Source organism: Idiotropiscis lumnitzeri, chromosome 9 (genome assembly GCF_059441095.1).
Source record: "Idiotropiscis lumnitzeri isolate Australia: NSW breed Sydney's pygmy pipehorse chromosome 9, RoL_Ilum_1.0, whole genome shotgun sequence".
NCBI lineage: Eukaryota > Metazoa > Chordata > Actinopteri > Syngnathiformes > Syngnathidae > Idiotropiscis > Idiotropiscis lumnitzeri.
The window spans coordinates 9,946,033-9,962,764 of record NC_142399.1 but is presented as its reverse complement, the minus strand read 5'-3'; the positions used below and the strand labels follow the sequence as shown (position 1 = coordinate 9,962,764).

Below are 16,732 nucleotides of genomic sequence, written 5' to 3'. Positions count from 1 at the left end.
AATGTAACTCGGGCCAACCGATTAATCGGTCAAAATCAGATCTCTAAAAACTAAAACCTGTCATTTTTTTGGCCGGTTTTTGCTGGGGGGTTTTATACATAATCACATTAACATGTTAAAAATTAAAGACAAAAGTTACATTCACCCCCTACTCATAAAAAAAGACTTTTCTCTCTGATGTAAAGTTATATAAATACTAAAGGACAAAGAATTGTAAAAGTAAAATTGTGCGCCTGCAATTCACCTTTGTCTTAGTAAGCATTTAAAAATTTTATTATTTTTTTATTATCAAAAATAAAAACACCAATTAATCAGTTATCCGTATTATTCTTCATTCTTATTTTTTTTAGTAAGAGCTTTCAATTGACTTTTTTTGTCTTGAGATTATTCATTCAGTAATCATGCTTGTAACTCAAAACAACCATATTGCAGATATTTTCACTGAAATAAAAGAAAATGCATATTATCCATTTCAGCCCAAGCTTAAAAGGAACGTGGAGGAAATGAAACAATGGAAACGCAATTTTTCTTTACTTTTACTTTTTCCAGAACTATTTACACAGAAACGGGTACAAACATTTTATTTTTTCCTCACGCCTTGTTTTTTTTTCCTCCAAATGACAAATATTGTATAAAATAAAAATATCAGCTTCCAGGTAGGTGGGGAGGGAAGAAAGGAGGTAGAAGGGGGGCAAAAAGTAGTCTAAGCATCTTTGTCAATGTCCATCAATTGCTTATGTACATCAGTATTTACATTCTACAATTCCATACAGAGCAGACATTTTGCAAGGTCAAAGTTCATCACTGAGGGCTGTAGGCCGAGTAGATGTCCGCCTAGACGGGTATGGCTAAAACGACAACACAATGAGGGGGATATAAATATTTGTGATGGGTGCGGGAGAAGCTTGTGGGCAAATGGCTGGACATACAGAAAGCACATTTCTGAAAGTCGCCAGCCAGTCGTAGACCACCCATGGACAATGTAGGGTCTTCAATTAATCTTAAAATTTCTTTTTGGGAAATGGAATAAGATGCGTATTTATCTATTTAGCACTTTCACACCACAAATTTATTAATTCTAATTTGAGATAAATGCTACACATTTGAGTTCAGCTTATTTGGGTTTTAAATCACATGGTGCGGTTGATGTTCTTTAAATATGTATTTATTGTGCCGGGAACAGTAACCCCGGCTAAGTGGTTCATGGTTGACCTGCCGGAAGTATACATTTCAGAGTCCATTCTGCTTACAGTACTGTGTGTCCAGCCACTTTGCTGTCCAATGACATTATAATCCAAATTTTTAGACGCTACAATAAAATGAGATAATTAAATTAAATTATGATTACAATGTTTATTTAAAAAAAAAAAACGCACACAGTAATGCACAATTGCAAGGTTAAAATTCATTGTGAAACTATGTACTGCGCTGTTGGATTTAAATAATCTAAAACACGAGCGCTAAAACATGTCCGGCCTGAGCCATTGTCACTCCAAAAGTCCAGATTTCATTCAAAGCTGATTCTGAATTAATAAAATGCAATTAAAAGGACCTCAAAATATGAACTAAAAAAAAAGGGAAATGTGAGAACGTAAATTCCAAAATGCATGACGACCCCCCCCCCCCTTGACATTCAACTGCAAACATGAGTGCCAGTGAATGCATGGAGACATCATGGCCACATGCATGAAAGTGATGGTTTCTTCATGCTGGCCAGCGATATCACTCTTGGCTTTTGACGTGGAAGATTAAAAAATAAAAATAAAACAAAAAAGGGAGCCGGCCGGTAAATTTCTTCTCGACATTCCGGAGCGCTCCCTGTGGGCTGAGTTACGGATGTCGACGGCAAGCACTGGCTTTGGTTCAGTTGTGTGCCACTCGCTGGGCGCGGCCCCCGTCCCGCGGTAGTGGCCAGAGACAACCCGGCACGTCCCCTTGGATGTGCCGTCGGCTCGCAGGTCTTGGCGTCCGCTGTTAGCAGTGCTCCAGATAATCGATGACCCGGGAGATGGACTTCTGCCCCGTGGTGCCCACCGCACACTAGGAGACACAAACAACACAAGCGAGTCAGACGGGAACTTGCGAGTTGGTCCACTGAATCATAACACTTTAAAATGTACTGTCCTTGAATTGCATCACGCCCCATGCATTGAATAATCTTTTATTGGAAAGATTCACACACCCAATTTTGTGTACGTGTGCTTATATATTTGGCATGGGCCGATGGTTGGTTTGCCGTGGTTTGAAAAAGTCAACGTTTCAATAACAGCTAATTATGTCTGTCACCGTTAATTAATCTTAGGCGACTTAGGCGGAGGAGGTGTCGGGTGCAAGAAAAAAGAGAAACTGCAAATAGGGATACATTTTTGCTGTTTATATATATTATATGTTATATATATGTGTACGGCTCAAAAGTGCCAGCGGGTACTAGTTAGCCCCAAGGACAACATGAGTAATCCACAGGTCTATTCTAAAAGTAGATCACAGGTGATGGGACATTGAAGGTTTAACGTATTTATTTATTGAATGATTTATATAAACTTATAAACTAATCATACACACTTTTTAAAGTTCCAAATATTGTATATTTTGTTAGAAAATAGAATAAGTGTTCAAAGGAAACCGTGAATATCAGTGGGGACATTTTAGGGGGACAGTTTAAATCCAGTGATTTGCAGCTGGTCGTAAAAAAAAAATAATAATAATGATAATAATAATTAGGAAGTGCTTGGTTTATGATTACACAGACACAACTTAAGATTGATTTAATTTAGTTTTATATTCCTGCTTTTCATCCAAATACTGTATTTGCTGCCATTTTGACTTTACTACTATGTTAGTCTGTATGGTTAAAATACGATACACATTTTCATACGGAATTTACCAATATATTTTCTTTATTGATGTTCAACTACAGAAGCCACGAGGTAATTTCTAAAACGATCAACCGTAATTGTTAAATAGAATAATCGACCACGAGCCCTCGATGCCACCGATAACAACTTGGGTACTCACAGTGAGGTTCATGAAGCTCAGGAACTTCTTTAGCATTTCCGTCATGATGGAGAAGTCTCCTTTGGGGAGGTGTAGTCTCACAGTAGTCACGTTCACCTGCCAAACAACGGAGAGGAAGTGACATTGTGAGAAAATTGCAAAACACTTTCACAAGAGCTTTGTCATGAAGTGTGTGCGTGAGTGTACCTGGCTGCCTTGGCAGAGGCATCCCAGGAGCAGAGCCGTGTAGGAGGCCACGATGCTGTCCTCCATGTGCTTGCCGGCATGCTGCAAAGCTTCAGTAAAGAAAGGGGACGAGGGGGTGAAAAAGAAGAAGAAATGTTTACCCGCTGCATCACTTGGGCCCGGTGGATCCAACTGACAAGTGTAATTCCACACAAAGCGCTTGAAACGATTAAATTGCAGGGAACGCATGAATGTGACGATAGAGTTTCGGCAATCTTTCTTGGCCTGACCTTTTCACTGTGTCAAGTTGGGGAATGGTAATAAGTCATTAGTGGAATATTTTGACAACAGGAGAAATGTTTGCTGTCAGAAGTCAGGTGGATGGCAGACTTTCTTTCCCCCTGCTGACTTCAACCGCAGCAAATGGAAAACTGAACTTTAAGAAGGGTACACACTATCAATTTTCTTAGCTGATGTGAGATAACCCCACACATTAGCGGAGAAAAAAAGAAAAAACAACTTAGCAAATGTGCGCTTACTCTCTCATAGTGTCTGGTAAGCATAGACGAGAAGTATACCAGCCGCACTTTGACAAAATGCATCCATCTTTTCACTGTTGCAAAATAAAAGCTTGGTAATGACCATTTTAGGCAGGAGGAAAAGACGACAGGCAACCGAAAAAAAAGGGGGGATGTTGCATGCATCTTTTACTAATGGCTCAGTGGAAACCTGGAGAGTTTAATCTCGTTTGTATACTGCAGTGCCACCAAAAACACTTTGAGTTAAGGCAGCACGAAAATGGAAAAACATGCGATATGCAAGATGGGTGGTGAATACAGGGATATTTAACATGCACTTAAACAAATGAACTTTTTATAATGCAATGAAAGATGTACATTTTTTTCAAGTTGCAAAATAAGCAAGCTCAATGTATTGTTAGCTAAATATTTGTAATTCCGATCGATATATTAACTGATAGGATAGCAATGCGCATTTAAGTTTGCTTCTGACTGGTCAAAAGCATAGAAATCAAAGTTGCATGCCTTTGCGATATCCAAATAGCAAAAAAAACCAAACAAAACAAAAAAATCTCTCTCAAGCTTCCGAAGCCAGAAGGCTATCTTGAAAACAAGCCTGTACCTTTGTTTAGGTCCAACTCTTCTTCTTCCTCTTCTTTCTTTGGATTCTCAGGTTGGGGCTGGCTCTCGTTGGGCTCGGCCGCCACCCACTGGATCTCCCCCATGGTCTCCTTCCACTCGCCGCTCTGGTCCTGTGGCTTTGGCGCCTCGCTGATGAGGTCGTCGGTTTTAGCCTCAGCCAGGATGGCGGCGCGCTCTCTCTCCAGGAATAGCTGTGAAAGAAATAGCCGTTAAATACAACTAATCTTTTTTTTTTTTTTCCTTTCGTGTATCCAGTCGGTGTACCACACTTAAACATAAATAAATAAAATAAAAATCGGTGCTATTATACGTTCCTACCTTCACCAGGGCCGCCAAAGCACCAGTGGTCTCGGGCTTCTCAGCTCCGTCTCCCTGAGTCTCGACCGACTTCGACGGAGACGCCGCCGACCCGTCCGCTTGCGTTGCGTCGGCCGGCTGCATCAGGCTGTCCTCCAGACAAAAGTCATCTATGTTGTACTCCATGTCCACAAGGTAGTGGCGGTTTCTGGAGCTGTACTCCACCAAATTGATGAGCAGGCCCAGACCCTGCACGAAGAAACAGAACACGTAATACATGTAATATTAAAATAAATAAATAAATAAATATATATATATATATATATATATATATATATATATATATATATATTACATACAAAATTTAAAGTCTTACCAGCACTCGCACATCGAAACGTTGTTCCTGCGGGATGAAGCGCGGAACCCGGAGAACACAATTCAGTGCCGTGACAATGAGCTTATCCTGCTCGCCCGTTTTCGTGCTTCCCCATTCTGCAGACAAAACATACGGATTTATACATGACAAGATTAAAAGACTATTTCCTCTTAGAGGGGATTTTTTTGTTTTAGTGTGAAGGCCACAGAGGAAAAACATGGACCTGAGTTATTGGGCATAGGAACCCCTCTGTAAAGTACACAGGAGCTCAAACACAGATCCCCAAATTGACAAACTGAAGGCAAATAACGTGGGTGACATGAAATCAAGCTGGAATGCATGTAGAATATTTGCAAAGCAAATAGGAACAATTACACATTCCTCTCCTCCTTTGAGCCCCTGCCTAGTCAATACATTTGAAAACACAAAAAGAGCGTTTGCGCATGAAAAAATATATATGATACAAACAAGATTGTCACTTGATTTTTCAAGTTTAAAACAAGTCACGAGGCTTTTTGACTGAATGTTGAAGCCAATATTTACCGTTGTCATGGGTGAGGTTAAGCAGGACGCCGATGACGGCCCTCATGCAGTCCTCCACCGCCTTGCCCACGTTGCTGAAGCTGCAGTGGGGCAGCATGGTGGCGCCCGAATCCGCCGACAGGGAGCTGTTGTTCAAGGCCCTGCTGTACCGCTGAATCATATCCTCGCAGTAGCATAGTGCTCTGAAGAACATGTGCAAAAAAATAAAGAGTGAACATGATCCGAATTCAAACGTGAAGGAGCCTTCAAACGGCCGACGACGGTTTTGGTCCTCACCTTGCAGAGGAGACAATGAGCTGAGAGTCCTTGTAGGCAATTAAGTAACCCTGGTTTTCAGGATTCTGCACGGTCACCTGTTGGCCCCCAACGGTGAACCAAATGATATCAATTACGAGTTAAGTACGAGGAAAGGAGTCAAGGCAACGACTGTAAAGGTGAAAGACAGACTTTTGATGGGACTGATCAATCATCCGCTGGATAAAAACCAACCAACCACGCATGGTTTTAGCACTCAATTTGGCCTTGGGGATGATGCGTGAGAACAGACCTGCCACTTACACTTTCAAGCACTCTCAAACATCGCTCAGCTCCCCATAAAGACGCGACGAGGTTCTCCTTGTTGTCCTCTTGGCTCAGGTTTTGCACGCACTCTTTCACTAGGCAAACGACACAATGAAGAATGAGACAATGTGATTGGCACGTCGAATAAGTCACACTGGAAAGTACCTCTTAAACTGAATTTACACTGCCGGTCCAAGCGCCCATTTCCAATTTAATGCCTCCATCCGATATATTTGACTGTCTACTTTTTCATGAACATTTCAAGTGACAAATATCCAATATGCTATCTTGGCACTGACTGAACACATGATACAGATGCCATTGATTTAAACGAGGGCAACATTGGCATTAGTCCACTCGTCGCGTCAGCAGTTTTTTCTTCATTCCATGATGGATATGCCATATTTACTTGTTTATGCTCGCTGTACTTTCCATTTGCACGTCACAAATTTACTTCACGTTTTCTTCTGAACAACGTAAATCTCCGGATAAAAAAAAAAAACATGTATTGTTTTTTTTTCTTTTTAGAGAAGCCCAAGGTGGCACTAAAATACTCTCTAATGGAGCAGTGTGAGAAAATGTCCCCAAAATGTCAGTTTGAAAAAATATGGAAGTCTGGTTGGACGGACACACCCTGAGTACATTGCACAAAAGATTTGGAAAATGAGATCATGTGTTTCAGAGACATTTTTTAAGACCTTGTCTTCTTCCAGCTCCATTTCAATCTAGATCGGAAAACATTTGCATTCATATTTTCTTTTCCATTTTTATAAATAAATTAAATAAATGAAGGAAAGATTTTTAGGAATATTTTTGTGTGAAAAAAATGTCCAAAACCCCTTGAAATTACAAGAGTTTAATTTATCTCCTCAGCTTTTTTGTTTCATCTGCCATCGTATGGGCCCAAATTCTGACTCTAAGTTGACGTGACCGGGCGGTTTCAAATGGCATCACTTGCCATCAACAATTTGTCATTCCCACCTCAGACCTGCATCCCTATCGGCCAACAAATAGCAGGGGTTGCTGTGTTTCGATGAAGTCAAGCTTGCTTGACAGCATTTATATGAAACACTGCATTGTTTCATATATGATAGGAATCTGATTTTCATCCACATTTGAAAGAAACTTGATTTGATTTTTTTTTCCCCTCTGTACACCGTCATGATGCATAATAAATGTGTGTCACTTGAACTCTGCAGCGTCCAGTCGAATGTACAATCCTGTGAACATTTGATGTACCTTTGTCGACAATGTGGTCCAAACCTCCCAAGAGTCGGAGTTCTTCCTTGAACCAATCCCCAGCTCTTTTGGACGTCAGAGAGAGCAACGTCTCCATAGCAAGGTGGCCCGTCTACCTCCCCCCAAAAAAAAAAGCAAAAATGAAAAATAATGAGCCCATAACCTCAACTTCAATTATCTTCTGTAATAATCTCCAACGCACCGTGATGTTTTCCAGGTCCAGATGTTTGTTGTGTACCGTTTCGCACAGCTTCCGGATCTTCTCCTTGACCTTGGCCACCTCCTTAGCAGTGAGCTGGTCCTGGTGGGCCGGGTAGTCTTGGTCCAGCTCCAGGAGCTTGATCATCAGCTCCAGGCAGGCGCGGTCCAGGTCCATGTTGAGGCGATCGCGGCTCAGGATGTACATGAGCGCCGCCGTGCACAAGGCGAGGTTCTAATCGATTGACAGTAAAAAAATAAATAAATAAAGTGAGTGAGCGCGGGAACCTCACGGAATATCAAAAAGCATACGGGACTTGGTACTGACCGGGTGCTGCGACGAGTCACTGAGCATTTTGAAGACCTGCGCCACCTTGCCTCTTGCGCGCAGATGCATCCTGAAGCTGGGCATGGCACAACGCGTGGCCAGGCTGATTATACTGAGACAAACAGAGGAGTGACATGGATCAAACGGGCTCGTCACCATGTTCCACCATTTGAGAAACTATTGTATGCTCGGGCTGCGCGGGCAAATGATTGCGATAAATTTCAGGTCAATTACAGTGACGAGCTGTAAGCATATTTCCTCCATTAAACGTGCGTGACAACAGCCAATCAGAGTCAACATTTTCCTGCCTAGTTTTGCTTGCAAGTTGAAGACATGAATAAGACATATACAAGGACTGAATTTTATGCTATAGAAATAGCCCATTTTAATACAGCATGTTTTATAACATTTTGCTTTCTTGCTAGCTGATTGTAAAATTACACAAAGACAAAAAAAGAGAGGGCAATTATTGACACTTTCCTCAATTTCCCAACATAAAATCACTGACAAAATATCAAAAACATATGCAGGGTAGCATCCTTTTCGCTCTAGCTGGTGAAATGATTTTAATCCAAAAAAAAAAAAAAAGCTTGGCGCATTTCCAAGCTGCACCGAAGCAGCGAGAATGCCGAGTTATGAGCTTTGGCGGGAAGCGCGAGTCGCTTTCTAAATTGGCTAATATGCGCCGACGTGGACAAATGTTAACTGACAAGCACTTGCACCATTCAATCAATTTAATGAGCTACTTGGCACTCATAATATCAACAGCAGCATTAATGTGTCACAGGCAGGGTTGAAAAAAAAAAAACCGCATCTGTGAAGGCAAACTAAGCGTTTTCCTCTGCTTACCTAAGGCATCTCGTGTTGAGCGGCTGACTGCTCTTCAAGCCCGTCTCCAGGTACTCGAAGTCGTCTGTGAACTCTTGATTCTCCCCAAACTCCACCACGTCGTTGAAGTGCTTGACGTGCTGCACCACCGTGTACAGCTGGGAGGAGGCAAACAAGGTTAATTCAAGCTAATTGGCAAAGCGGGGACATCTGCCGAAACACACCTTCGCCTCTCGGGGGGGAAATCGCTTATTCCTGTCTTTTTTCAGTCTCATGGAATGATTAGCGGAAAAGTGGGAGCTCACACGTCTTATTGTGGTATTCGGTGGCCAAGGGCGCTCCATGTCCCACATGACGGACTTACTTCATTTTTAATTCTTTGATTAACACTATGATTGCTTTCTTAGGCTTAGTCCAACAGGAACGGGAGGCACAAAGTCGCCAACTGCACACTGAAGTCAGCAGATTTTGAGGACTCGACTCAGTAATCTTGGTCCAACTGATTGTTGAGGTTTTTAAGCTTCTGCGATGATTAAATGCATAGACGCACTGATCTCGAGCACTGTCACAGACGCGCAAAATGTGAACATGAAGGAAATCGTGAATCCACCGTCTCCCCTGCGTTGGGACCCAACTCACCTCCTTGTGCTCCTTCCTGCACTTGAGAGCCGTGACGATGTCCTGGTAGGGTCGCGTGGGGATGGTCTCTGATTTAATGACTTTGGGCGGGGGCGGAGGAGCTTTGAACAAGCCGTCATCTTTATGGGGGTTGCTGTCCTTGCCGCTCGATAAGATGGCCTGGGGAGGAGGAAGCAGCAAAGAGAAACGGGACTCAGGCGGCAGCCACAAAATCTGTTTAATGAAACGTCCTGACAATTTAACGCAGCTGAATAGTCTGTTAAGCACACAATTCCTTAATAAGTGCTGTTAACAGATGATGTAGTGCGAAGTTGAGGGCAACTTTTCACAATCCCTGTCGCCGAAGTGCAATTGGCTAGTCCCTGAGCAAACATTGACTCGCATGGGGGTGAGGAAGGGAGATTAAAACGCGGCATTTCTATAAATGGAGGTTCACCGTCAGGGCAAACAACTCCAGTTGAAGCGAAAGAGACTAATTAGAGCAATTAAAAGCAGAACTGTTGACTACTGAGAGACCAATAAACAATATTCCGCCTTGTGCTCACGAGGGCCAACGGGGAATTGGGTAACAAATTGTAATGATTCCATAATGCGGCATGCATTGTGCGCTAAACGAAGACAACGCGCCTTCATCATGCCAGCGGCGCTCCTAAGTGCCACGTGATTAATGCTCGATGTGGCAAAAATATGAGAGCCAAACGTAATTTGTTGAGCGGTGGGGAGGCGACGCCTTACCGGGGCCGTTTGCGATCGAGCGAGGGGTGGCACGGTGATCTCTTCGGACTCCGGCTGGTTCCAGTGTCGAGCGTTGTACACGGCTTTGGCGGGGGACTGAAAAAAAGAACGATCGGTGTGTTCGTTACATAAAAGACATGACACGCAACAATACATTTACATCACATGTCAAATGCTGTACAATTCAATTTCCTTTATTTTCTCTAGCAGATAGTCATTCTCCTGAAAAGTCAAACTAAGTAGTGCTCAACGGTACCCCGGAATGGACTACATTCAATTTCAAAAGTTCCACCAACAATATCACTGATACAAAGTAGCGTGTAAAAGAAAGCCTGGGCTTCCCGTTCATCTAAATAAAGCTCTGTAGCACGGAACATAAGCTCTATTGTTGTGAATTAACACAAAGCGAACGCGTGAATATTACACAACTCGAGCACGATGACGAGCTCGAGACGTCGGCGTTGTGGCGCCGAACGCACGTCCCCTTGAGGGCCACAAAGCACTCCCTGAAAATGACAAAGAGCGCTGTGCAATTATATAACAAGTGGGTTTTAGTGCACGTGTGTGCGAGGCGGCGCAAAAACGCAGAAAGAAGACAGCCTGCAACAAACAACCCAAAGCCAATGTAGAGCATAATAAAGATAAACAGGCTATACTGTGACTGCAACACGGCAAACTGGAGCAGAATAATTCCGCTGAGACTGCCCATAAGGTGATGTGAGGAACACACATTACACTTAACCTGTTCGTCGTCATGCAGCTGTGAGGGATTAAAGCTGTGCCCTCACCAACTCCATGAGGCCACAAAGACAGATCTCATGACTCACAGACCTTTTTGGGCCCGCTGAAGATCTTCTTGAATCCACTGACGAGGTCCTTGGACTTTTCGCTTTGCTTCCCTGAGCGTCCTTTGTGGCCCTCGGTGCCCCCGGGACTGGAGTCGTCAGAGAAGTCAAAAGTGTCTGTGGGAGGAACAACAGCGATGATGCAGAGCGACAAGAAGCAAGAGTCACATGATTATCTCCAGTTGCGCATTAGTAATGAGGTCATTGTTTGTTCTGGAATAAAAACAGATTGTCAGGAGGACATGTCATTTTTCAAGAAATTAAAACTAGGTAGGGCCCGATCGATTAATTAGCCGCCCGATTTGAGAGATTTTAAAATCTGCATACCTGTATTGCTGCTGGCTTGGCTGTCCTGGGAATCACTGGTATGGGGGCTGTCCACGCCGGAGTTGAGTGAGGCCAGCGCCGCCGCAGACGTCCTGCTTTTCTTCTCCTTGACGTGGGGGCTGTCGTCGTCGTCGCTGTCGCTCTCACTGAGGTCGTCGAAGCCAAAGTACTTGATCTTGTAGCTGCTCTTGCCGGCAGCGGGACCTTCGGAGGCCTCGGCGCCCCCCTGGGCCTCCTCGTCCTCAAAGCCGAAGAACTCCAGCTTCGACTCGGCCTTGGTCTTCTTGGCCTTGACCCAAGCGGTTCTGAAGCAACAAGATATGCATTTCTTCTTGCCGGTGTCCCTTGCTTTGTTGCAGCCCTTTTTTTTTTGAAGAATGTTCATTCATTTTGAGATTTTAGACAACTTACAGTCATTAAAATCAAACTCCACGCTATCATTTTTCTTTAGAATTTTGAAAGACTGTTTTAAGCTTTTGAATGCCAATTAAGGCTTTGTTTTAAGACTCATGCGGCTAATGCCTTTTAATTTCAAACGTTTAGAGGCGTAGTAATGAGCCAAACCACCAGCAGAGGGCAGCAGCCTTTAGAATGATAATTCTGTTCCTGTTTGCCAACTGTTAACAGTCAGGACTTTGTCATAGCGGCCACGCAACACCCAATCTGAAGCATAAATTCAAACAGGCAGAACGTGTTATGGGAGTCAGCAGAAGTAAGCGTGTGTCAAATTAAAACCATACAACAATATTGGAACGATGACAAAGACCATCGTCCTGGTGAGTTGGCGTCACTCCAGTGCTTGTCTTTCACTGCATATTATTATGTTGCAATCAAAAGCCATTCCTAAATGATTAATTAGATGCTTCATAGAATGAGACAATGTGTTAGAGGTGCCATGACAGTAAAAATGTTTGCGTCAAAGTCACTATTTTGCTTGCTATATTTCTTTATATAAAAATCTTTTCTACCTCCGGATTTTGGGCAAAACATTAATTTTATCAAATTTAACCATGAACCATGTTCTACTGCTGATTGCTAGAGAACAAAAAAAAGGTGGAATGAAAGTTATTTTTGCCTGGTTAAAAAAAAAAAATCTAGTTCATTTAGTAGATTTGAATACAATATTCTGTGGGTCTTGGAAGAAGAAATAAAATCTGTCAAAATGTTGCAAAATTGCCGATACTTGAGGTTTGGGATCAGTTCAAATGGCTGGCATTTTTTAAGAAGCCACATGAAACTCTACTAAGCCAAATGCACAGCCTCCTAATTGCTTACCTTGAAGGTTTAGGCTGCACATCCGACTTCTTCTTCATCTGTCCCGCGTCACCAAGATCGGCTGGCGTGGCCGGCGTCACTAGCTCTTCCGCACTGCGCTCTATGGAGTCCTGGATGGTGACGTTGCACACTGACACACAGGAGGGGTGCAGGACCGTGTAGTCGCGGACCCTCCCACCTCCTCTGCCAGCAGGCTTGGTCGATGCCTTTGCGTTGCCTGTGCTGTTGCTCGCCGAGGCAGTGGCGACACTGTTGGGTTTCTCGGGAGCACCCTCCACTTCGTCCTCGGGGAATAATTTGTTGGACCGGCCGCGAGGCTGGTATTTCTTGCAGTTGGAGGCTCTGAGGGTGAACGGGGAAGGAGGGATGTTGTCCACTGCCTCTGGACAAGGCTCCTGCTCGGGACTTTCTTCTGACGGTGGCGCATCATTAGTAGATGAGCAGGAGATTGTCTGGAGGCCTGCACTGCCACCTGGCGCGTTAGTGGCCTGCGTGACGGAGGTTTGAGGAGCAAAGACAGTCCTCTGGGTCCCTGAGGAGTTGTGAGCCGAGGGGGCTGCTGTGTTTGACAAAGACATTGTGGACGCCAAGGTCTGGCTGCTCTCCGGAGCACCTTTGCACCATGACTTGTTATTTGCAACGGCCTTGGTGTCAAATGCTGGCTTGCCTGTGACCAGACAATAATGAACAATTATTACAATGTGCAACATCACAATTTAAAAATGGAATAAAAAAATGCAGCACATATTCCGGTGTAATTTTTAAATGCTTAAGGTAAACAATGACTCTGTGCATAGGTATTTAATTTGCAGTCTGTCTCTAATATCTCTAATAATCCCACAAAAAAAGGTTTGATTTTTTTTTTTAACTTCGCTTCTTAAAGCAAAAATTAAATTAAAATAGAAAGTTGGAGAGGTTACAAAAATCAAGATGGCAAAACTGATAAGCCCTGTCACATTGCCGTAGCTCTGCCAACGTTAAACAGGGTACTCAACATTTGCATATTAAAAAGTTTTGCATAGGTTTCCTTGACATCGCAGACATTTCAACAATTAAAACGCAATGATGCAAGAATTAGGCTCAGCTTGATCTCTAAAAGGGGTTTGTAGTTGTGTATGGATGCCACAAGATGGAGGCAGAGCACTTAAAAATGGAAGGGAATATGAAGTTGCAAAACTATGCGTTAAGATTGTACACAATCATGAACATGTTACATAGACAACCAAAGTGATATCAATGTTCATCACAAATTACCATCACAATATGACCAGCAATAGTATTGCTTTGCATACAAGCAAAAAGAACGCGCTAGCACAAAAAATATGCGAACATGCGTTCACTGAACTTACTTGGAATTTTGTCCGCTGCGCTCTTCATACTCTGCGCAGCAGTCTTTACAGGAGCGACGTTTTCAGCGACCGTCTCGGTCGCTCTGCTCTCATCGACGCTCATGGACTCGTCATCGCTATCGAACCCAAACGGGTCATCCCCGCTGTCGCTGTCCTCGAGCCGGGGCCTCTTGGACAGCTCGTCCGACTTCACGTGAGGCCTTTTGGCCCCCAGCTGTGCCTTGTAGGTGGTCTCACCCCATTTGGTGGTCAGGGTGGGCTTCCTGTTGGAGAAGACTTCTTCGAACTTGGAGTTGGCCTCGCCTCCCTTGCGGTTGTACGTTTTCCCAAATCTGGATGTCATAGTGCTGGCTTTATGTTACATATTACCCGTGACCTGAAACAAAAGGACACAATCAGGTCCGTGACTTTTGTGACATGGCCACAATTTTTATCTTTTTGATTATAAAAACCACCACAAAGGATTTGAAACAAAACACAAATGTGCTTTAACGGCAGACTTTTAGCTTTAATTTGAGGGGCTTAAGATCCAAATTAGGTGACTGGTGGAAGAATTACGACACTTTGTAAACATGACTCTTGTGTTTTTGTACAATTGGCTGTTTAGCTGTTCTGTGACTGGTAGGTACAGTATACTGTATATATCTGGATGAATTATGAAATATTCCAGGCAATATTATCTGCTCATATTCAGCCAAATACTTCAAACCTCATTCCCATGTCACTTCACAGTGCAGATGGCCTTGCATGGCTAACAATTCGAAGAAAAACTGTGACAGATTATCGTTGCTATTACCAATGTGATGGATTTTTTTTTTGTAACATGTATATCAGGGGTCGGGAAACTGTGGCTCTAGCTAGCTAGCTAGATAGCTATTGCATAGGCAGAAGAGACGCTGTTCAAGTGGGGTTGGTGTATTTTGCTGCCGAAAATTCGATATGAGCAAGTGCAAAAGGCTCAGCGCAACTGCTTGTCAAGAAATCAGGAAGTAAACATGCCCCATTTTAATTGTGTTGTCAGCTAACTAATTTTAGAAACCCTTTTGTGAAGATGGTTAAAAGAAAAAAAAAGACGAGGAGTATTGTACTTTTTAGCAAGAATGGACAGAGGAATTAGCCTCCGTGAAGAGAGCAGGTTCTCTGTGCGCCAAATTCATGATCAAATTGCATCTATGAAATATAATAGAAATATAAAGCAGCACTTCGACACACGCCATATTGAATTTGCATCGAAAAACCCAGCGGGGGACAACAGGAAGAAAGCGTGTCAAGCAGCACCAGCTCTGAGTTTTGAGTATTTGCATTAAAAAATGTGGTGTTCATGGCTCGCTCTCTGTCAAAAACGTTACAGACCCTTGATCTACATTACAGGTGTCTAACTCAAGGTCCAGGGGGCAGACCTGGCCCGCAATCTCATTTTATGTGGCCCACGAAGGGCAAATCATGTGCGTCAACTTCCTGTTTCCAGCACATTTTCTTCACTTTTAACCACATTGAGATATTGACATTTATTTGTTACTAATCCTCATCTTTTAAAATAAATTTAAGAATTGTTGAACAAACAATTACTGACTGGCTTCTGATTTCAAAACTGTATTTCCATCAATTTGTTGTGGGTATGTTTTAATGTAAGGAGATCATACAATTCAGTCATAATGGCCCTCTGAGGGAAATCATAACTACGATGTGGCCCGTCCACAAAAATGAGTTTGACACCCCTGACCTACATGAAATGTGGAGCACGTTATACGATATCCACGAATGACAAAAACAAAAACTGTGACAAAACAAAACTGTGCAACAACCTCTCCCTCAATTTGACCCAGGTAAACCCTTGATTTATTATGCACATGTAAAAACACGCAAAGAAACGCATGTTCATTCCTATTATTTCGGTGGAAATCGATGCAAGTAAATGCTGCAGGAAGAAAACGGTTGGATTTTAAAATCTTATTAACTTATCAATTATCTTGAAGAGTGACAGAAGTGAACCTGCTAGCTCAGTGGCTAACAGACAGCTGCTTTCAACACGTTTCCGTCATTCTTCTAACGCCCGACACATTAAACACAGGTCAATTAAGCGCACTTTGAAAAAGAATAACTTCAACCCGATGCTCATTTGTCGATTAAATTAACTTTGGTCCCGCCAAATATGTGGCGATGCTCCGTGCGGGCCACCTGGTTGTAAAGTTCACTTAAAGTTAGCCGATAGCTGTTAGCACTCAGTGCTAACTGCTAGTTAACACTTCGCATCTGACCGCACAAAACGTTGAGAATTGTATGTTAGAAACACAACGCGGCTGGTAAATTAAAAAAAAGACCAAATTTAGTTGAATTGGCAAAAATCGAATTGAAATAAACAATTTAGCAAGTACTCAGTGTTACCTTTCAACTCCGATGAAGGCTTGTTTGTTAGCCAGCCGGCTAGGCCTGTTCCCCCAAACCAAGCGCGTAAAGTCCGCCTCGCGATGTGGAAACAACACAAAAAACGCGTCCCCCGAGCGGGATGTACTCCCAGGGAATCGCCGGTAAGCAAACAAACTAAGTTCGCGTGTTCAAACGCGTTCTAAATATAGTGGATAATCCCGACTTTCGCATTTTGGAGTGCCACCGGCCGCCATTGAAAGATCCCCTCCCCTCCTCGCTTCGCTTCGCCCAGCCACAACTGGCTTGGGGGGCCTCCGAGCCTGGAAGTAGCCAATCAGCAACGCGGATACTTTTTCTTGCGTTGCAGTGAAGTCGAATCTGATTGGTTGTAAGAAAAATTCAACTCATAATGGCACGATAGAGGGCGATAGAGGACTGTCAATTCGGTAGAAAAACGTTACTAGTGTACCAGTTGTTCTACTAAT

General features: G+C 43.1%; 1 protein-coding gene across 1 annotated transcript; it reads right to left on the bottom strand.

Moving 5' to 3' along the window:
* Positions 1-514: 514 nt before the first annotated feature.
* On the bottom strand, positions 515-16,554 carry wapla (WAPL cohesin release factor a). Its single transcript, XM_088305041.1, has 20 exons — positions 16,266-16,554; positions 13,881-14,256; positions 12,532-13,198; positions 11,257-11,561; positions 10,916-11,046; positions 10,085-10,180; positions 9,350-9,508; positions 8,732-8,868; positions 7,883-7,994; positions 7,559-7,789; positions 7,357-7,468; positions 6,115-6,212; positions 5,833-5,909; positions 5,557-5,738; positions 5,014-5,129; positions 4,659-4,886; positions 4,321-4,531; positions 3,202-3,290; positions 3,016-3,111; positions 515-2,040 (listed from the first exon to the last, which is right to left on the bottom strand). The coding sequence occupies exons 2-20, from the start codon at positions 14,221-14,223 to the stop codon at positions 1,975-1,977; spliced, it is 3,456 nt and encodes a 1,151-aa protein (XP_088161167.1). The 5' UTR covers positions 14,224-14,256; positions 16,266-16,554; the 3' UTR covers positions 515-1,974.
* Positions 16,555-16,732: the final 178 nt, after the last annotated feature.